Genomic DNA, 22,697 nt, shown 5'->3' on the forward strand with positions numbered 1-22,697 from the left:
ACAGACTCAACCCCATAGGCTCCATAACATCATCATCTAGGTCAATGGAGTGCGAGACGAATGAACAGCCCAAAATCCTTTCTATGTGAAATGTGTTGTTCATATGACGGTTGAAAGAAGGGTGGTGAGAAGTGCCATAGTGAAAAATTGATGCTCAGGAATGCAATCTGGATGATCTTTAAGGCATTGTTATTTTATTCTAACAAAGTCTGCGAAGTCAATGCCAATCCTCGCAGTGGAAATAGCCATTCATTTGTCAAATACAACGTGGAAGAAGAGAAGTAATAAATCAATTATACACTCCCAGATCCACTACACCAGCCGTGGCCATCCATCCAGTTAGAATTATAGACTATACAAGTACAATCCATGAGATAATAAGATGGAAATACATTTCATTTCGTAACTGGTAAAATAATATGATATGATAGTTATTATTATCTCTATCAAATAAAATGTGCATACCTTTACACGTTACACAGGGATAGCATCCGCCAAAGACTCGGGAGCAGCTCCACTGCTACCGTTGAGCACTGTCACGTTTCCTTCTGAATCAACATCCACAATTACCGAGTCCCCCTCCTTGATCTCCCTTGCTAGCATCTTCTCGGCCATGCTGTCCTCCAAGAGTCTCATGATTGCCCTTCTCAATGGTCTCGCACCGTAGCTTGGGTTGTATCCTTCATCAACCACCCTGTCTCTAAATCTCTCTGTCACTTGAAGTTCAATTTCTTTTCCTTTCAATCTTTCAAATACCTCCTTCAGCATTATGTCTGAAATCTCCTTCACCTCCAGTTTTGTGAGCTGACGGAACACAATCATCTCGTCCAACCTGTTCAAAAACTCAGGCCTGAAGTATTGTTTCAGTTCCTCCGTCACCAAGCTCTTGATACGGTTATAGCTACTATCCTTCTCGTCGTAATCAAGGTCGAACCCTATTCTGCGGCCTCCCTTCTCTATTACACTGCTTCCCACGTTTGATGTCATAATCAGAAGGGTATTCTTGAAGTCTACTGTTCTGCCCTTGCTGTCTGTCAACCTTCCATCCTCTAGAATTTGAAGCATCATGTTGAACACATCAGGATGAGCCTTTTCAATCTCGTCAAAGAGCACCACTGTGTAAGGACGACGACGAACGGCCTCTGTTAACTGACCGCCCTCTGTGTAACCAACATAACCAGGGGGCGAACCAATGAGCTTGGAGACAGTATGCCTTTCCATAAATTCACTCATGTCGAGACGAATCATTGCTTCTTCAGAGCCAAAATAGTATGCGGCCAATGCTTTTGCTAACTCAGATTTACCAACCCCAGTTGGCCCAGAAAATATAAAGCTTGCGATGGGTCGATTGGGATTCTTGAGTCCAACACGAGCTCGGCGTATCGCACGGCTGATGGCTACAACTGCTTCATCTTGACCAATGACTCTCTTATGGAGAGTCTCTTCCATTTTGAGGAGGCGGTCAGATTCATCTGTAGATACTTTCTCAACAGGAATGCCAGTCCAGGAGGAGACAATATGCTGAATATCAACTTCGGTCACAACAGGGCCTACGTCTCCTGCCTCACTTTCTGCCTTGCTCATCTCCTTGCCCTTGTCTATTAGAGCAGAGATCTTAGTCTTCAGTTCCATTTCTCTATCACGAAATTCTCCAGCCTGTTTTAAGTAAAAGTTCACGAATATATCATTCACTATAGTTCTATCAACTACTAAAATGGCAAGGCAAGACCAAATATATAGATATTGCTCCCACTCGATCATTTCATTGAAAATCCCAGAAAAAAGAACACCAACATGCAGTTTCAGCAAACTAAACCATAAGATGCTGCGAACAACAGGGGAGAAAAATTAGAAAGAACAGAATTACCTTCTCGAAATCTTGACTTCGAACAGCCTCATTCTTCTCCTTCGTAATCTGCCTGAGCTCTTTCTCAAGCTCCCTCGCTTCCTCAGGTAGCTGCAAATAACATTAAAAACTGTAACAAAATTGTGTAGGAACACAAGGGGATTGGAGAAATTGCAATGATGATGAGAACATACCTGAGCATGACGAAGGCGAACTCGGGATCCTGCTTCATCAATCAAATCAATTGCCTTATCAGGCAAGAATCGATCACTGCAATTTTATAGTTATCCATCAAAACACATCTTCCACAAACTGATCACGAAAAGCAACTACAATCTTACCTAACTATATGGGAGCACAGACATGAAAAGGCAATCCATCAATTACACAAGTCAATACTATCATGATATATATAAATGTGAAGGCAATAATTTTGAACACGTTATCATGCTTATCTAATCTATTCAAAGACGTGGACTTCATCAGTGCTATCAAATCTTTATCCAACCAAAATAGTCGATAATGAGGGGGTAGAATTAGTGGATATTAATCATCACATAACTTTTCTTTCTTCAATTAGCTAAATACTTTCTTGCAAGCCAATGAATCATACCTGATGTACTGGTATGACAGCTGCGCAGCAGCTTCTAATGCTTCATCTGTGTAACGAAGTTTGTGGTGGATTTCATAGCGCTCTCTAAGGCCTTTCAAAATCTGTATGGTTTCATTCACAGATGGTTCCGGCACTTTGACCGGCTGAAATCGCCTTTCTAAGGCTGGGTCTTTTTCAATGTGTTTTCTGTATTCATCCAGAGTTGTAGCTCCAATGCACTGCAAAAGTAGAGAACCAGATAATTCAGTAACACTAGGAGTAAGGAATTAAGACGTCTAAATTTACAAGCAACATTTAAGGATAACAATGATTGAAAACCACCGGCATGTATTGTTAAAAACTCATAGCATTTGAAGATTTAGTCATTTAAAGCTCTTTGGTAGAAAGGAAAAGCTAGAGATCTTTAAAGGTGTGCCAGTGGTGCTTTTACGTGGCTCATATGGTAAAGAAACCATAAAAATTTCACAAGAAAGAGAAATCCATATATTGTTTCTGTGACCTTATCAATAAAATGACCTCGTGTTGATGTGTCCATAAATAATTGTTCAGTAATCACAATTTTTTTCATAAACCTAGAGTGGAAGACCTTCATGCAATAGCTTTCTTTTCTGGGACCCCAGCCTCTAAAGCTGTTTTGGCCTTCTTTGTTGTTGTTGTTGTTTTTTTTTTTTTTCCTGTGAATTATATGGTCTCGAAGATTACCTGCAGTTCACCCCTAGCAAGGGCTGGTTTTAATATGTTTGCTGCATCAATAGCTCCTTCTGCAGCCCCTGCTCCAATTAATGTATGCACCTCATCAATAAAAAGGATAATCTCATCACTTTGTTTTATTTCCTCCATCAATTTCTTTAATCTTTCCTCAAACTCTCCACGATATTTTGTGCCAGCAACAAGAAGGCCCATATCCAAGGTTATAACCTGCACAGAAGAAAATTTTAAATAATTACTTCAATAAATATACGATTCCAAACAATTTCCAGAGCTTGCTGACCAGCAGAACTAAAGACTATTTTAGTTTAAGTAAAGCCATATAAAGGGCCTACGGTGTTTCTGGCACTTGTCACCATAACAAAGTGCAGCTTACTGCTTAAATATAATTATGGCTTGTATGAATGTATGATAAGATAGTTACTTGCATAAACGTAGAATCACCTTTTTCTAGAAAGATTGCAAGATACCATTCAGCATGTGGCTTCATGGAAATTGCATAAAAATTTATAATATTGAGACAATAATATGAATATCATACTAGAAATATTACGATTACAGGTTTAGAATTCAGATATTTGATCAAAAAATTACCAAAATAAAAAGTGCACCATGCGAGAAAATGCAAGAAGACACCAATACAGGCTCACAGAATAAATAAAACCCAATGCCACACCCTTTATCTAGTCCTATTACTATCTAACTTCCTAAAGTTCCTTCTTTCCCAAATTTCCAAGAGAAGAAAGCATGGCTGGAAGCAATAAAGGTTGCTGTTTTAACATCAAGGACACCAACAATTGATGTTCAACACATAACGAGGTATTTCATTGAATTCTAAGAGAAAGGGCTAGTAACAGTAAAGAAATAATAATAAATTAACCTTCTTCCCTTCTATTGTTTCAGGAACGTCCCCATTAGCAATCCTTTGAGCCAGACCTTCAGCAATAGCAGTTTTCCCAACACCAGGTTCACCAATGAGGCAAGGATTATTTTTTGTCCGCCGACCCAGAATCTGGGTGACACGTTCTATTTGCTGCTGCCTACCAACAACAGGATCCAGTTTACCCTATAGACAAGAAACTGATATTAGAACCTGTGTTTACAGGAAGAAACAATGTCTAGTGACACAGAAAATATATTTCCGAAGTACCTCCTCTGCCAGCTTGGTTAAGTTTGTTCCATACTCTTCCAGAGTTGGCATTTTGTTCCCACTGGTCCCTCCTCCAACACCAGCACCAACAGCCTCCGTGCTCTCACCCACCATTCGAATAACCTGTTCACTCAATTTATAAATTGTGATGCTAAAGTTAAAATGTTTGCCTCAGATAAACTAAATATATAATGTCAGGACGAAATTCTTGCCTGAGTCCGAATGTTGGTGGGATCAGCACCTAAATTTTCAAGAACACGAGCTGCAACACCCTCACCTTCACGAAGCAGTCCTAGAAGCAAGTGCTCTGACCCAATATAATTGTGGCCTGAAAAATTCGTGCAAGTTTAGTAGTCAATACAATGTTAAGAAGTTCAACAACATTCAGCAAACAAAAACGCAAACACAGAGACATGCCCCTTCAGAATTTTAAGAGGTTAAATTATGATTCTTGTCTCATAAGAGGCCTAATTTGTCCGAAATTCTTCTATAAACTTGCTAAAATATTATCAACCAGTTTGAACATCTAACAACAGAAATGGTGTAAGTGAAGGGGGAAAAAAAAGGGAAAAAAAAAGACCAAACGTAAGGGACTAAATTAAAAAATTTTAAACAACATTAAATAAATTAGAAAAATAAATGGTTCTATATTTTGCGGGAAAAAAATGGTGAAATGTGTATATTTTACCAGTTGAAAATGAAATTAGATATTACTATGAAAATGCTAACCAAGCATAATATCAATATCATGCTTCAAATGACATCCATCCAAGGAGGTATCAAGCCACATCCTACTACTTTATCGAAAGATTATTAGTGCTCCAACACCACCTCACGGAGACAACTTCGGAGAAAAGAAGAATTTTAACAAGCATTCTAGTTTTGGATACAGGACATCTTAAGTTAAACACCCACCAAATATTCAAGCCCTTGATTACCACAAAGATGCGCTAGATGGTGAAGCTCGTGTTATATGAAGAAACAAGACTAGTAAGAAAATTACTACTGATAACAATTCAGGGAGAAATCTTTTTTTTTTTTCCAGGGGTAGAGGGGGCGAGAAATATTACCAAGTTGGCGAGCTTCCTCAAGAGAAAGTTCCAAAACACGCTTTGCACGAGGAGTGAATGGAATTTCGACAGCAACAAATCCACTGCCCCGACCAATTATCTTCTCCACCTCCACACGTGCATCTTTGAGATTAATTCCCATAGATTTAAGAACCTTAGCAGCAATACCTGTGCCTTCGCCAATAAGCCCCAAAAGGATCTGCTCTGTGCCAACAAAATTATGGCCAAGCCGCCTCGCTTCCTCCTGGGCAAGCATAATTACTTTGATTGCCTTTTCAGTGAACCGCTCAAACATGGCTCTGGGAACACATCTGCTAGCCTTTCCTCCCCTAGAAGAAATCGCAATGGCCATCTTCGAATGAAAATCTTGTCCATTTTTCAAGATATTATCCAAAGAATTAGACCCCCTAAGTCCAGAGAAGCTTCTTAACCTCAAACCAGGCACATGTACACTAGACATCATTTTAACAGCCCGTTTACCGCTTCCTGATCCTCTTGCAGGAGGACCCTTTCTTCCACCAACCAAACCAGGAACATTCGTCGATTGAACCAAAATTCCAGCCATGATGTCCACAAAGTATCAGCTTTTAGAAAGAGAGAGGTTTATTGTGAGCCTGAGAGGAGCTGCTGCTAGCTAGATAATAATCCACGGCCACCGCCTTTAACGTGGATACACAGTAGATAGGAAACAGCGGCCGCCCACCAGGAGCCGGTGCCGGATGGGTGATCGCGACTCGTGAGAGAGACGAGATTGAATCGGAGTTAGGGTTATCCAAGATTTAGGAATCTATATCTTTATTTCTATCCTTTTTTTTTTTTCCTTTTTTTATAAGGATCGGGCTATATAAGTCGGTCAAATTGTTGGGCTAGTGGGCTTCTGGTGGCTGGGCTATAATATTAAATTAAATTAAATTAAATAAATAAATAAAACAGATAAATCTATTTTAATAGGAAATTTACACGCCATCTTTTTTTCTTTTTATTGATCTACAATCCCTTTACTATCGGCATTTACTCTCAATCCAGAGATTAGATATTCAATTTTTTCCAACTAATTTAACCTTAAAAGAAACAAAATCTTCATCAAATGTAACCAACCACCACAAATAATAATAAAATAAATAAATAATATTATGCACTACAGGCATAGGATGATTGCTGAATATTCATATTGTTTTATAAAGGCAACATAAATTTGATGGGTTTCTTTTTATTTAGTTACTCATACATACCCCAACTTACCCGACCTCTTTTAAAAGGAGTACGCACAATGATTCCCTACATTCCTGTACGAAGATTCGACCTAGTTTAAGTCTAAGATTAGTTATTTTATGTCTAAACCATTTCTCGTAATTCTAACGCTAACACGTGTTACTTCTTTGCTTTGGTTGACCAAATATAATAAAGCAACTAAAGAAGTAAAATAACCCAAGTAAAATTGGAAAATCACTACGATTCAACTTAGTTATAATATATGGGTTACCATGAGCCAAACCCTAAAAGATATAGTTGGAGATGTCCACTGAGCAAGGTGGGGACGGAGAAGCTTTCCTCGTCCCCATCCTCCTACCTATTTCAATCAATCCTAGAAAAAATTATCATTTAACATTGTGGGTATCTGATCTCAGATTTTGTGTGAGATCTTTTTTTTCTTCGAGTTTTTCATGTGTACTATTTTAAAAATCATTTTTTTAATGGATAAATTTTAATTTTTCAATAAATTTTAGTTTCTACTATAAAATAATATTATATAATATATATGATGCATCGTTTCATAAGCAAAGTCTATGTGAGACATGGATTATATACATCCATCTATCTACATATATAAAGCAGGGAGGAGGGATTAGAGTGAAGGGGAGAATTAATTATCGACTTTGACAATATTATAAATTATCGTTTTTTTACCATAAACGTTTAATTACATCAAATTACATATTCAACTTTAATAAATGTGGTAAGTTTTCGATTTTATCTCTAGATAAATTTTTATTCGACAGAATTCATCGTATTGCTAGAGTTGCCTTTTTATTAAAATTATGGACTTTTAGACCTTAACAATTTTCTTTTTAACTAATTATAAAAATTGCTCATTTGAATATAATTAAGATTATAGTTTATTTTTATTTTTTTTTTAATAAAAAGAATAATGTAATTACTTCATAAGGTTAGATAATTTATAGAAAGCATAGTTATATAAATACCCTAAAATTATATCGAGCATTGAACTTTAAAGCATGCAGGAAGATGTGATTTTAACCAATTAACTCCGAACCCAGAGGATTCGTCGATTCCACCGTCGTCGACGCCAGTTCCCTCTCTCAGGTCTTCTTCCACCCACTTCAAACGTCGGTAGCCGCTTCTCTAGCACGGTATCTCTCTCGCTCTCGAGCTACTATAATGGATCGAAACTATTTGATAGAATTACTCGAGATTTGACTTCAAGTTTTGTTCTTCTCTTCCGCCACATGCATCTTTCTACAACTTTTCAACTTCCTCATGGAGAACATAAGGACTGCAAAATGCGTCCCTCTCTCTTTTCTCCTCTTCTTCTTACCTAAATAAACTAACCCTTCTTGGGGGGGAAATAGTTTGGGTTTATTCATACGGTGAAATAGAAGTTTTGGGATTCTGGATTTTTTCTGTTTTCTTGAAATTCTATGTATGTGAAGTTCAGCTGAATTACTCTGGTTTTTCTTTTGGTTGAGCTGAACTTTCAAGCAGGCATTGTAGTCTGGAAGTATGTCTTAGTTTGTAATGTCTTTATTGAAATTAGATGCCCTGATTCAGTTTTACACTGCTTAACTTGCTTTATTTTAATTGCCTTTTGAGTATATGGTATAGTGAAATGTTTAAATTGGGGTGGGGGGTTTGGTTGTCTTGTCTAGAAGTTCACTTTTTACATGTTTTATATTTGTTCTAACTTATATTTGGATTTTGGGATTTCTGCACTATTGTTGTTTACTGTTTGTTACCTAAGTTTCTTTATAACAGTCCTAAAATTAGATAAGTTTCTTTTATATGCTACATCTTCACATCTTCCTGATTTATGCTCTATCTGTTTTTGTGTTCATTCTCATGCTTCCCAGACCTAAGTTTTCAAGGATGAGGCAATTTAAGGAGGAATCGTATTTCAATGTCACACAAGTAAGCATTCTGACCTGAATTATAATGGCAGCTATTTTCTCTTTTGATTAGAGATTGGGTTGATCTTTAACTAACTAATGCAAATTGATTTTAAGTTGCACATGATTTGTTGGTACAATGGTCTGTTTTCACTTTGTCAATATGAAGTTATTTTATCTTATCCATGAACAGGCCATTGACATAATGTCAGCGGTGAAGGAATTAAATAACTTAAGTTCTCAGGAACTTAGTAAACTATTGAGGGACTCAGAGAATTTTGCAATACACTACTCATCTGAAAGCAACATGCAGATGACGGTGAGATATTTTTTTTATGTCTTTTTAAACTACTAATTAGTTATACCTTTTCTTATGGACGTACAATATTGTGCATCACGTTGGTTTCAGATTGACGTAGAAAAGCTTGCATGCTTCCTTCCGTTGCATCTCATGGCTGTTCTTATGTCATCTGACAGAGATGAGGCATTGTTCAAATATCTACTATGTGGTGTGCGGCTCTTACATTCCCTATGTGATTTAGCTCCTCGACATGCTAAACTTGAGCAGGTTGGTTGTGGCTTGAAAATGTCACCTAATTCTTTGGTACTTGACGTTTCCGTTTGTCCCCAAAAGATGTGTTTACTAACTCTTATCTTCTTGGAGGTTCAGAATTAATTGGATTACTTAGTCCTAGAATAATTGTTCAACACATTCACTTATTTATTTGTTGTTGACGAGCTGATACTAAGTGAACAAAAGAAAGATGACTATAGTAACAGGGTCCATATTATGTAATTGTATTCTTTTGTCATGGAGGTATTATTGCCACTGTTTGACTTATCAATTTGAAGACGACTGTTTTTCTTAGTCTCAGGAGTTGTTTGGATTTCCGTCATTAAGATGCCCTTAGAATTCTTAAGATATAAGGAAGAGTGAGAGAAGGAGAGAGATCATCCTGAACCTTCTTGATTGGAATGATTTTTTTTTTTTTTTTTGAAGATGGACTCATGGACATGTTTATTAAAGGTTTTTGTGTGTATTTACCTCCCTTTAGTGGTTTTATGATCTTAAATTATAGTCTTGAGCATAGGCCTCATTGTCTCATATAATTAACTAATTAATTAATTTTTTTGAACTATTTATTAAAAAAGAAAAAAGAAAAAAAAGAAAATATATATATATCTTCAAAACCCCTCGATTTTCTAAAAAATCTCTTACAAAAGCTTTAATTTCTTTTTAAAACTTTCAGTAGTTTATTATTCATAATACTGTTATCTTTTTCATGTATAAAAAATTATATACATTTTCCTATTTTTTTCTGTCTCACAAAAAAAGAATTAGTATGCTAATATTAGTGAATTGGCTTGCTCACAAGCAAGTGGAAGGAATTGTTTAGAGGAATATGCTTGATTTCCTTGGGCATACGGTTATTATGAGGAAGTACTGATTCCCATCCTTTTGAGTGGGTCGAAAGGCATGTATAGAAACCCAACTCTCTTGTCTGGTTTTTCTATCTTTTCTTAGTTTGTTAATTGCACCATTGGGATTGGCAAGAAACTTTATTCTAGGAGGATCGATAACAATCCTTTGTGTATTATTTTCCCTCGCTTAAATTATTTATCCTCAATGAGGTTTTATTATGTGATGTTTTTCTTGCCTCCTATGGGTAGTTCTTCCTAGCCTTCTCTTGGTCTGCTACATCTTTGGGCTACGGATTTTTTCCAGTTAGTTTCAGAAGGAGGAATATCAGTTTGTGGGCTCCTAATTCTTTGGAAGATGAAAATTTCAAAGAAGTCAAATTCTTTGCTTGGTAGGTTTTACTTGGGAGGGTTAACGTTTTGGACCATATCTAAAGGAACTTGTTCTTTATGTTGGGGCTGTATTAATGCATTCTTTATACAAACACGGCTGAGGATCTCAATCATATTTTGTTGGAGATGCCCAGTTTTTTCTTTGATTTGGGATCTCTTTTTGGAGTTGTTCGAGGTTTCTTTCTGACAGTAGATGCTGTTGATCTATGATCCATGAGGCTCTTTTGTCACTACATTTTCGAGATAAGGATCAAATCCTTTGAAGCACTGGTTATTTATTTATTTGCAGTTTCTTGGCATTTGGCCTAAGAGAAATAATAAGATTTTTAGAGGGGTGAAGATTATCTTTGGATTCGTTTACCAAATATTTTTGTGATTGTTTCCGGGTCTTATCTTTTTGGATTTATTTTTTATAGTTAGTTGGTTTGTCTCCTTAGTGGACTATCTTCCTGTATGCCCTTTTGTATTCTTTCACAATTCTCAATGAAAACTACGTTTCTCATTAAAAAGAAGCTTTGACAACCCTTTGGGTATGTGGACATTCCAAACACAGACTAACTCCCGTGAGTTAATTTGAATAAACTCAAAGAAAAATTGGAATCAATTACCTTTCAATTGAATTATAAGAGATAAAAGAGAACTTTTTATTTGAACTAGAAACAAAATTTTAATTGATAAAATGAAAAGAGAGTACAAAGGATAAAACTCCACAAAGGAGTGAGACAAAAACAAAAACGGACAAATAAAACAAAAGCAACCCACAATAAACATATAAACATCTGAACTATAGAGAAAAGCCCTCAAAAGATGATGAAAAGATCACACTAAAAGCACCAAAAGCCAAACTAGACCACAAAAATGGCCGACAAAACAACCCAAACTTCGCCCAACAAGCTGCATGAAGCTTCAAAAGAGAAGAAAATAACAACTAATCCTCTGCACTAGACACCAATCAAAATTTAACTGAAAACAAATACTTACCATGCTCAATCGCCAAACAATTTGATTCTCTCGAACCAAGAAAAACATGAAATACTTGAACTCAAGATTAGAGTATCAGTGCCACAGGAAAGGTCAGTGCGATGCTGTCTACATATTAAATGAACAATTTAAAGTTTAAACGTAAAAATAACTTGTGATTAGACACTAATAAAAATAACTTGTGATTAGACACTAATAAAAATAATCAAGAACATCACTATGTCTTCACTTCCCCGTTCCTGATTGCTAATGGGTTTACAAAGAAGTCTTTAGCTTCAGCGTGCACTTCTTATTTCAACTATGCACTGGTTTTGATCTTTAGCACTATGTAGCAATTGTTGCATAACGGGGCTCTTGAAGCAAAATCCTAGCACAACCTCAAATAAGCAATATCCAGTTCTACTTTTAGCCAAATGAAGTTGGCAATCCGATCTTCTATCAACGATTTCCTATATTGGTCCATATTTAGCCTCAGTATCATAACAAACTCTCTTCATGGCCTCTTTTGCTCAATCCATAACCTTGTAAATGTAACCTCTAGCACGTTTCTCAACATCAACAAAATTCAAACTAAGGGGCTTGATGCTTTCAAAGTATAGTTAACTAATATTGTTAGTCTACTAGGATTAACGTTAGTCAGTGAATCTTTAGCACAGATCCAATTTATAAACTAAGATCTATCAATTTTGAATATTTGTGTTTTTTTTTATCAGGAGTAGGGTGCGTGTTTCTTTGACTATAAAGCTCAAGATATATGATGCTCTTATATCTCTTTCTTTTTTAAATTTATTTATTACTCCAAACCTTTTGGTTCTTATGGTTGTACATTCTCACTATGAAGAATTATTCGTAGATTTTGCTAGATGATGTAAAAATGTCTGAGCAGCTGCTTGACCTGGTTTTTTATATGCTTATCGTTCTTGGAGGTTTCAAACAGGTTCGGCTAGATTTTTGTCTTTTGAAGTTGACATGCCATTATAGTTTCTTTTTACTGATTTGCTCTTCAACAGGAAAATTACCAATCTGATGCCATTTCTGTGGCACATTCGTCACTGGTTGCATGTAGTCTCTATCTATTAACAGGATGCATCTCGTCACAGTGGCAAGATCTTGTTCATGTATTGATTGCACATCCTAAGGTACACATATTTTACATTTTTTATTTTGGGTGCATACATGTGATTTAGTTACGTGGTGAAACAGTCTCCCGTCTTAATTTAAATGTTCAAAGTGAGGCTGATCTTGAAGCTTCTTAACAGGTAGACATTTTTATGGAGGCAGCTTTTGCTTCAGTTTTCCAGAGTGTTAAAGTTTTGGACCTCAGGCTGTCAGCTGAGAATTCTGATTCCACTTGCACAGTTCCAATTGCAGAACTAATTAACTATCTATGCCTTCAGTGTGAAGCTTCTTTACAGTTTCTCCAGACGCTTTGCCAACAAAAAGTGTTCCGTGAGCGTCTATTGAGAAATAAGGTTCCATATGCACACACTAGTTTAAAAAATATGTTATATGCGTCGATTTAAGAATTTAAGTATATGTCAATTGCCATAAGTTAGTAACTAAATTACTCGTGTTGCAGTTATTTCACATTTTTAAATAGAAAAATTATGAAATATTTGATGCTTGTTAATAGATTATCAACCATAATCGAAATCAAATGATTTTTTTTGCTTGTCGTTTTTCTCTCACATGCATAGAAAAATAATTCACTGCATGCATAATGATACATTAATTTTTATTTCTCGTATTGTAATCAAAATATATCATTAAAAGCTATGAAATATTTAATGTATAATTATGAATTATCAACCATGCCGGAATTTTATTATATTTCTTTTTTTGTCATTGTCTCTCACATGTATTACGGATTAAATATAAAGAATAAATTCCTGTCATCAATTATGATAAACAAAATAAAAATTTCAAATTAGATATAATTAAATTTCTTCTCTCTGTTATTTTGTGTTATCTTTGTATTCAAGAGTAGACGATAGTCCTTGATATAATCACAAAAAGTCCTATGACTCATGTAAATTTTTGTTTTCTTATATTGTTTAAATTACAGATTGTAAATTCAGACTTTGCAAGGAATAAACATGAGTAATATATTTCTAATTATTACTGTAAGTTCATATTAATTTATAATTTATAATAAAACTTAGGGATACTGAAAACATTAACGGCAAAATACAGATACTATTTTCTTAATTTTAAAATTCAATTATAATAATATGTTCCTCAATTTTAATTATAATACAATGCTAATGTGGATTTTTATGTTTTATGTTGTATGCTTGGTAGTTTTATGTTGTATGCTGCAGAAAAGTGACTAGTTCAGATGATGTTTCCTTGCATATCTTTACGGTTCAAATAAGATGCATTTATTTAGAAGTTTGATGAAAACAAAATATAACAAGAAATTAGTTGCTACATTATCATGCCATCAACTACCACATTTTCTGTAGTTTAATATGTTACAGTGCTAGTCTTGGGCATTTTAGTGGTTGATATCATAGCTAACATGTTCAAAATATTTCATAGACGGAAAACTGTTGTAAACTGCTCCTACTTGTTAAATATGGCTTAAATTCAAATACTATGCCAATTTTTTGGTACTGTCAAGTAGTCTAGTTGATCAAGTTACATCCTGCTTACCGTTGAATTAATCGTGGACTTCTTTTTATTTCAGGAACTTTGTTGTAAAGGTGGTGTACTGTTTCTTGCTAGAGCCATCTTGAATTTAAACGTTGTACAACATCATCTTCAATCTTCTAGAGTTAGTGCTACCTTATCTAGATTGAAAGCAAAAGTTCTTTCAATTGTAAGTTCACGAAATAAAGCATGTACATCATAACTTCTCAAAATCATAATTGCTTCAGTTTCTATTAGAGCTTCCTTTTCATTCTTACTGATGGTGTTCGGATTAGTATGGATTAATCCTTTTCAATTTCCTTTTGCAGCTTCTGAGTCTATGTGAAGCAGAAAGTATTTCGTATCTTGATGAAGTTGCCAGTACACCGAGAAGCTTGGATTTTGCAAAGTCTGTTGCGTTACAGGTTAATTTCTTTTGAACTCTTTGAGGTGATAATTATTTATAGATGGAGAGATGACTTTACCACTTTAAGATTCATACTTCAATTGTGACCAATTCCCCTTGTAAAAGTAGCCTAGACCGTAGTAAAAGAGTTGGAACAGAATGAAGTTTCTGTTATTATGTCCCGGTGAAGCAGACCTCCTTGTCAGTTTTTATGAAAACTCATTTTACAACTGATTTTTGTGGACTTCATTTTTTAGACGATGCATTATCATCCTGTAGATGACTGTTATTACTATAAAATTTACATGGTTTATGCGTTCAAAGAACTCTTTCAATGATACAGCTATCCAGTAACACTGTTCTCATCATTCAGGTTCTTGAGCTATTGAAGAATGCACTTAGTAGGGATTCCAAAAGTTTAGCTTCTTGTTCAGAAAAGAGGTACCCAATAGGGTTTTTGCAACTCAATGCTATGCGCCTGGCTGATATCTTCTCAGATGATTCCAATTTTCGATCTTACATCACCGTTAACTTTGTAAGCCCTTGTTTATAAACTGGATGTTCCTTCTTCAGTTCCATAGTCCTGTTGGGATGATCATAAGCTTGCTGTTTCTAATTCATACGGAAATAATTAAATGATCTGCAAAAATTTGGCTTCTTGGTGCTGTGCAGATCACAAAGATTCAGTTTGTAATTAGTCTTTCCATGATTATTTCAAACTGGAAAGATTTCATCTGATAGCTTTTGTTTTAGTGCTTGGGGGTGTTACCTGTACCCCTGCCCTTAGGCTTTCCTTTTTTGAGTTCTTAATGAAGTTCCCTTGCCAGTTGCTTGTCCCAAAAAAGAGGGAAAAAAAAAAAAAAAAAAAAACTAAACGATCTACAAAAATCATAGAAACTTCAATTCATCAGTTTTTTCTTTTATGCATAAACGTTGTAGAGCGGTTCTACCTATGAATTACTGCATGTAGTGTCCATAGATCCTTATGCATGCCTGGAAGCATATCCATTGAACATTTGGTAACTGTGGCTTTGGCTTGTTGTTCCAGACTAAGGTTTTGACAGCAGTGTTTTCACTCTCCCATGGAGATTTTCTATCCAGCTGGTGTTCTTCTGATCTCCCTGTTAAGGAAGAAGATGCAACTCTTGAATATGATTCTTTTGCAGCAGCTGGCTGGGTTTTGGATAATTTTTTTTCATTGGGCATTCTACATCCAAAAAATTTGGACTTTACCTTGATTCCAAGCACTATGGCCCCAGCTTCCTATGCACATCAGAGAACATCGTTATTTGTCAAAGTAATTGCGAATCTCCACTGTTTCGTTCCAACCATCTGTGAAGGTTAATGCTTTATCATTTCTTCATTCCTGACGATGTATTCTTTGGAATCACAAGTGTATTTAACTATATTCTTATAATCTTATTTTTTCCACAGAACAGGAAAGAAATCTATTCCTTCATGGATTTGTCGACTGTTTAAAAATGGATATTGTCAAATTATTACCTGGACTTTCTGTTACCCCTGACGGTTCAAAAGCCGCCAATGTTTGCAGGAATCTGCGTAAGTACTACTCTAGTGGTTTTTGTTTTTATTAACTTGTCCATTCAAACGTATTCCAATTTACAACTGTTTGTTCATGCTTATGAGTGCCTTATATGTGTTCAGGTTCACTGTTGAGCCAGGCAGAATCTTTAATTCCTAATTTTTTAAATGAAGAGGATGTTCAGCTCTTAAGGTGATTTAATCTCGTCCACATTCTTCTTCTTCATGTAATGTTGGCCAACTTATGATAATTAATATTACTTTTGAAGAGAACAGGGAATATTTGTAAAATTAACTTTTAAATGTTACATGAACAAGGGTATACATGTACAGTTTAATACTTTGGCCTACAATAACATGCATTTGTTAGGATTACAATCTCAAAATAACAAACTGAAATTGTACTGTGAGCTAAATGAGAATCTGGCAATAGCCATTGCCACAATTCCCCCTATTTACAACCATCTACTCCTACAAACTTCCTATATGATTACAGTGACGCCGCTAATAATATCCTAATAACATCCGCAATATATCCGTATTGATATTCTTAACAGCATCTTACATAGGCAGCACTCTTCAGTGAACTCTTATGCATCTGTTTATTCATTTTTGCTGATTGTACATATCCATGCTCCTTTCTGCCTCCAATTTCTGTGTTTGCTTTTCAAATCTTTAGCTTTTCCTAACTTAATTCTTGTATCTTCATCAAATTTTTGAGATGCATTTTTCCACTGAGACAACCAAATTTCATTGCTAAAGTCAAATCATCCTTGTTATATTATGCTTTTTAATGTCCATCTACCTTGTTTAGTCTTCTCTATTTCAGTAAATAATCAATTATGACAACCATTTACACTTCCTTTATTTGACATTAGGAATAGTGTATGGTGACCCTCATTTGAGATTGATTTCAGAGAAGCAACAAAAACTAGTTAGAGTTCTATTAATTATCAATCTGTTATGAAGCTTGGGTAATAATTGAAAAGCCTCAAGTAAGATTGACCAATAAGATAAGGGAGAGACGATTGATGGTAGGGAAAGTTTCAAAAGTTGACGGAGGCACAAGATCAAGATGAAGTTGGAAGCTATAGGCGACTGCAGGGGTGTCATCCAATGTGCTTCAGAAACTTTAAACTTGAGAATTAATGTTCACTTTCCACTGACTTTTGTACTTTTATGGAGATTCAACATCCTTTTTTTTCTTTTGCTTCTTGCAAAAGAAAAGGAAATTCTTACCGAAGTCATAGCAGGTTCTTTTTGAAATATGCATTCATGCAATGAACCGACCATTAATACTCTTCTCATCCTTTGTAGGTCTCCTGGTAATATTTGACCTGTAAAATAAAATAATTGTTTTTGTGAAGTTCTTGAATTTTGTTGTGTAATGGAAGTGTACATATGACCGAATAATTTATTATGCCTCAGTTTTAAGGGATAGATTTTCTTCTTACGAGCATATACTGTAGATAAACATTTTTCTGGGTCTCTTTCACAGAGGCAATGATGATTTATCCATGCACATAAAGTGAACCCCAACTATCTCTATTTTTACAATTAATTTATAGCATTCTCTTGCTCTCCATCATGCACTTTTGCTTGAATGTCTATGTGATTAGCTAATTTCTCTTGCAGAGTGTTCTATGACCAATTACAGAAAGCGATTACTTGTTCTGAAATTGAAGGAAATAGAGTTCAGGTAAAGCTGTTTAACTTGGTCTTTGGGCTATTGTGTTATTCTGTTCATCCTGTCTGAGTGGAAGTTAATATTTAATCTTTTTTCCCACTCCTTTTTTTCCATTGACTATTCTTTATTTCGTACTATATTTGACTTGTGCTTATGGCACAAACACCTATGATGATACATTTAAAGAGTCAACGTCATGGAATAAGTTTTCTGAACTTTACAACTTCAAAGTTTGTTAACCTTTCTACTTAATAAGGGAACATTACCAAAACTGTCCTTTTAACTTTACTTTGATACCAATTTAACGACCTGAGTTTTTTCTTAGACTCGGAATGTAGAACACGTGGAACCTACAACTTTTTTATCATTAGAACTTTTCTTTTTGGCCATATCGTCATGAAATCTTAATTGTGACCATATTACTACCCTCTTGACCATATTGCCATGTTTGAAAACAGCATTAAAAAGTCGGCCATTTTCAACGATATAGAGGCAATGAAGATTTAATTTGAATAGGAGTCAAATTCAACTTCCAACTCCCAATAGAATTTCATAATTTACTAATTTGAAGTCCAAGTTCTAATTGGATTTCTTTTTTTCGAAAAAAATATTTTAGTGGATAATTTAATTATCTTTAGACTGAAACTTAAACTCCTTATGTAATTATGAAATAACTACTCTAAATGTTAATTGTTGTTGATCACTAGATATGTGCCTGACTTTAGCTGCTAGTTTTCCAAATCTACATTTGATAATTTTCCACCTATAATTTGAAATAGTAGGGAACATGTTATTATGTAATGAAGTATGAAAATTTGATCTCTTATAGGATGCGCTAAGTGTGGAAGGCTGCTTGCCATCTTTAGGGAAAGAACTTCCACATCATGATAATGAAAATGGTAATATGAAGGAAGAAGGAATGTCCGAGACTTCTGCTTGTCAAGAAACAGAAAACTGTGCTGAAACTGAACGAGGTGATCAGGGTGATGCTGTGTTGAATGGGCTTAAAACTAAGGATGAAGATGAATCTGATAGAAAGGCATCTGGAGGTCCAAAAGGGGACGAGAGAGATATACAGACTGTTGAAACTAGTGGATCTGACACAAATTCTGCTAGAGGAAGGAATAGTATTCAGCCAATGGACATTGTTGATTCTTCCAAGTCCAATGAGAATGCCAAAGAAATTGAACAAAGTGGAAATCTAGAGGAAGAGAAGGTTGAAAATGTTCACAGTGAAGAGAAGCATAGAAGAAAACGAAAACGTACTGTAATGAATGACAAGCAGATCACGATAATTGAGAGTGCCCTCTTGGATGAACCTGAAATGCAGAGAAATCCAGCTTTAATCCAGTTTTGGGCAGATGAATTAGTTCGTTATGTATGTCAAATTAATCTAAAACTCCATTCTCTTATTGCCAATAACATTTTCCTGGTTAAGTGATTTATATATTGTCTTTCTCAGGGTTCTGAGGTTACATCAGCCCAACTTAAAAATTGGTGAGCAACATCTCTCTCTATCTCTCTCTTGTGCGTTTCAGCATCTTGGCCTGTGTTTTTATCGATCTTTTACTTATGGAGTGAACAGGCTGAACAATAGGAAAGCAAGGCTAGCACGCACGGCTAGGGATATCCGTGCAACCTTAGAAGCTGACAGTGCAAATTCAGATAAGCAAGGGGGCCCAACAGCTGGATCTTGTGACTCACCTGATAGCCCTTGCGAAGACAAACAACATGTACCTAACACAGGACGAGATCGAAGAATGACTTCTAGAACTAATACGGCTAACAACTCTAAGAATTCAACCACTGAATTTGACATTGGTCCAACAGAATTTGCTCATTGCAAGCCTGGCCGGTATGTCATGCTTGTAGACGTGCTCGGGGAGGAGGTAGCAAGAGGAAAAGTGCATCAGGTACATGGTAAATGGTACGGAAGAAACTTGGAAGAACTCGAAACGTTTGTTGTTGATGTTGATGAATTGAAAGCGGATAAAAATACAGTTCTTCCATACCCGTCGGATGCCACGGGCACCTCGTTTCATGAGGCAGAGGTAAAAATTGGTGTTATGAGAGTGTTGTGGGATTCTAACAAAATCTTCATTCGCAGTCACAATGAAGGGTAAACAAAATCCCTTCCACCAGCAGCAGTAGCAGCAAAGCAAGTATTTTCTGTCATGAAAACTGTGATAATTCTCAGAGTGTTGTTTGTTTTACTATGAGAACTTAAATTCATAGTGGTTTTAGCTTAGGATTTTCAGTTGTGAATAATAAATATTAGTTCTGTATCATATTAATCTCTGTTCTTTGCCTCAATTGTATCCTCTTTTCGTTCTGTGCTAATGGTTCATGTGGTACTTGGTAAACCATTTATTCTTTGAGTTCATCCCACCATTTTCTTAGTATTTTGAGTTAGAAAGTTTTCATGTTACTTGGATATTTACATATGGATGTGTTTAGATGCATACCTCTTCTTTGAGAGAGTTTCTGACATTGTTGTAAATTTCAAATTATTATAAGGGTTTCTCTCGAGCTAGAAAAAGAGCCATAGTCAAAGGAGTTGTCCTCGGTTCGATCATCATATTCGCTCTAAGAGATAGGTATAGTTCTGTAGTCAAAGTGACTTCATTAGAAATCGGATTATGATCATGAACGTACACATTTAAACCCCAAAACTAGCCATAGAAAGAAACCAATTAATTTGAAACTATTTAAAGAAAAACTCGTGGTATTATTTTTTTTTTTTTTTGTCCCTATTGGAACGTGTCTTCTGCCATGACACATCAAATTAGAATGCATCTTTTTAGCCATAAATTCAATGGAATGTGCCTTTTGAAGATGCGGATTTTTAAACCTATTAATTCTAATATAAAGATATATATATATATATATATCGTTTTTATCGTTTTCTAATTAAAAAGTATGTAAAAACTTAAGTGGGAGAAATAAAAAATTTAAAACTAAATAGCAATCAAATACGAATTTTAGGATGTTTTAACAATTAAGAGGGAAATGTATAAAGATAGAGAAATAAATTTATTACCATTATTATTTTTTTAACTAAGAGAACAAATTAGGACCATGTTTATGGAAATGACTCCTTATAGATGCGGTCTATACGAGTTATGTTGGGTTGGCCACTCGAATAAGGTTTTCTGGATGTACATTTCTTTAAATATTAAAAAAAATATTATTTATACAAAATACATATTCTATAAATGTAATGCCTCGAGCGAATTAATTAAAATAAAATAAAAAGGTAGAAAAATAAGAAAAAAATGTGGATAAAATTAATTTTGACCATTTTTTATTTTTGGGGTCTGATTATAGCTGGTTAGAAAAAGGGAAGAAAAGGAAAAGGAAAAGAAAAAAGGAAAGGAATAGGAAAAAGAAAAGAAGAAAATGTAGGGTTTGGAGAAGAAGAAGGGGAAGAACGAAGGTAACATCTATGAGTTTCTAGTTTCAGCTTTCTTTACAAAACAGTGAGATTTTTAGGGATTTAAGTCTATGATGATCTAAAGTGAACCCACACAAGTTTCGTGAAGAAATTCGGAAGAAATTTCATTGTTTTTCAGGTAGTTGATGCTGGTTGTTGAGACGATGGGGTGCTCGGGTGCTCTGCAACTATAGAGGGGTGTCGACCTAAGACGTCTAGTGTGTCTGCATGCCATAGGATGTCATACTTCGTAACTCTTGTATTTCGATCTCATTCCCTATTTTGTAAGTAGTCTCATACACTTACATTGTAAACATTCCTATTTTGATTTTAACGTGTATCAAATTTTCATTGTTCTCCTTCCTACATGTTTTCATTTGATGGTCTCAACCCGGTCTCCTAAACCTCAAATTTTGGGTCTTGACAATTAACAATTAAAATGTCATGAACCTAAAATATCAATCATTCATGAGTCACACCACATATATTAAAAAAAAAAAAAAAAATCAAACCTTCTTAATTTTCATAACAATTTTAAAAATATGATAGAGTTAAGTTGGTTTTAGTTGTAAACTATATTTTCAAATCGAGTTGATCCGACCAAAAAGTTTCTAACTCGTGCACTAAACTGGAATTGATTTCTCAATAATTCAACTTAATTTAAACAAAAAAAATGATATGATTTTATCGAATATTAATATTTGAATTGGATAGTTCGAAACATCTTAGTCGTGTAAATACAGACACCGAACACTACAAACCACATAATAGGGTTCAAATAATTGATTTGGTCGGCATTAAAAATAAATAAATAGTTGATTAAAAAAAGAAATTAAATATAAGGGATGGTCGATCATGTTTTGGGAGTAATGGCCCCCATTGCCTGTTACTATCTCCTTGGCCTTGGCGTAATGGATTGGTGGTGGTTTGTGTGTTTTTCATTGGGATGCCAAATTGGTGGCTTTCTTCCGACCTCAATCTTCCTTCTTCTTTTTTTGTTGCTTTCTTATGATTCTTTTCTGGGTTTGGCTTTGTTTTTAGCTCCATGGGGCAACCTTACAGATGTCAACAATTTATGGTGCCAGACGTTTATGATCTTATAAAATATCCTCATTGTGTTCTTCACAACCCTCTTAATTTAAGCCTTTGATTTGATTTTCTCCATTAAGATTCAAATCTCTATTCTCCTTTTTATCGGTATATCACCTAAAAGTTCTATGAGTCTCTTTGACTTACTAAGTCACAACAATTGTTTTGCTTCATTATTTAACTGCAGTTGTTCAAAGTCAATCGGAGAATAAGTTTTCTAACGTCCTTAGCTCGACTTCTCAACTCATTTGGCTTAGGTTTGATATGCTCAGGTCATTCTTTATTATTTTCAGACAGTTTAGGGTTAATATGGTTGAGATTTTTTTTTTTAATGCTTTTTCAAATTCATTATACTTTATATGTGATAGTCTATGTACTGAATATATATGTATATAGGTAATGAACTAATTAGTTTCTTGAAAAATTAAATCCTAGAAGATTTTAATGAAGTTTGGTTTAATTTTTTTTTTTGAAAAAATATATATTTTTTTAAAAATTAAATAATATCTATTAAGAGGTCTTCAACTCGAATGGATCTCTATTCAAAGAGCATAAAATAATATGTACTGACACCAGGTTATTACGTGAGAATTGTTAGGAGGTC

General features: G+C 35.0%; 2 protein-coding genes across 2 annotated transcripts; one reads left to right on the plus strand and one right to left on the minus strand.

Moving 5' to 3' along the window:
• Positions 1-268: 268 nt before the first annotated feature.
• On the minus strand, positions 269-6,180 carry LOC111492628 (ATP-dependent Clp protease ATP-binding subunit ClpA homolog CD4B, chloroplastic-like). Its single transcript, XM_023142002.1, has 9 exons — positions 5,388-6,180; positions 4,530-4,645; positions 4,318-4,440; positions 4,048-4,233; positions 3,162-3,377; positions 2,460-2,677; positions 2,041-2,116; positions 1,868-1,957; positions 269-1,656 (listed from the first exon to the last, which is right to left on the minus strand). Exons 1-9 carry the CDS (start codon positions 5,950-5,952, stop codon positions 475-477), a joined length of 2,772 nt encoding a protein of 923 aa, XP_022997770.1. The 5' UTR covers positions 5,953-6,180; the 3' UTR covers positions 269-474.
• Positions 6,181-7,627: 1,447 nt separating this feature from the next.
• LOC111492885 (nodulin homeobox) lies at positions 7,628-19,946 on the plus strand. Its single transcript, XM_023142384.1, has 17 exons — positions 7,628-7,759; positions 8,477-8,534; positions 8,706-8,831; positions 8,922-9,080; positions 12,159-12,242; positions 12,316-12,444; positions 12,565-12,777; positions 13,995-14,126; positions 14,266-14,361; positions 14,716-14,877; positions 15,391-15,682; positions 15,777-15,902; positions 16,008-16,077; positions 17,520-17,583; positions 18,401-18,949; positions 19,034-19,068; positions 19,157-19,946. The coding sequence occupies exons 2-17, from the start codon at positions 8,493-8,495 to the stop codon at positions 19,692-19,694; spliced, it is 2,817 nt and encodes a 938-aa protein (XP_022998152.1). The 5' UTR covers positions 7,628-7,759; positions 8,477-8,492; the 3' UTR covers positions 19,695-19,946.
• The last annotated feature ends 2,751 nt before the right edge of the window (positions 19,947-22,697 follow it).

Source organism: Cucurbita maxima, unplaced genomic scaffold (genome assembly GCF_002738345.1).
Source record: "Cucurbita maxima cultivar Rimu unplaced genomic scaffold, Cmax_1.0 Cma_Scf00018, whole genome shotgun sequence".
NCBI lineage: Eukaryota > Viridiplantae > Streptophyta > Magnoliopsida > Cucurbitales > Cucurbitaceae > Cucurbita > Cucurbita maxima.

What these genes read in the sequence shown, in the direction of transcription:
- LOC111492628 (XM_023142002.1), bottom strand. Translation starts at nt 5,952, where the DNA reads ATGGCTGGAATTTTGGTTCAATCGACGAATGTTCCTGGTTTGGTTGGT. An exon ending in TTGCTAGGGGTGAACTGCAG is followed by an intron (nt 2,678 to 3,161) that starts GTAATCTTCGAG and finishes CTACTTTTGCAG; the next exon opens with TGCATTGGAGCTACAACTCT. An exon ending in CTGTCATACCAGTACATCAG is followed by an intron (nt 2,117 to 2,459) that starts GTATGATTCATT and finishes ATAAAATTGCAG; the next exon opens with TGATCGATTCTTGCCTGATA.
- LOC111492885 (XM_023142384.1), top strand. Translation starts at nt 8,493, where the DNA reads ATGAGGCAATTTAAGGAGGAATCGTATTTCAATGTCACACAA. An exon ending in TATTGATTGCACATCCTAAG is followed by an intron (nt 12,445 to 12,564) that starts GTACACATATTT and finishes GCTTCTTAACAG; the next exon opens with GTAGACATTTTTATGGAGGC. An exon ending in TTGAAGGAAATAGAGTTCAG is followed by an intron (nt 17,584 to 18,400) that starts GTAAAGCTGTTT and finishes GATCTCTTATAG; the next exon opens with GATGCGCTAAGTGTGGAAGG.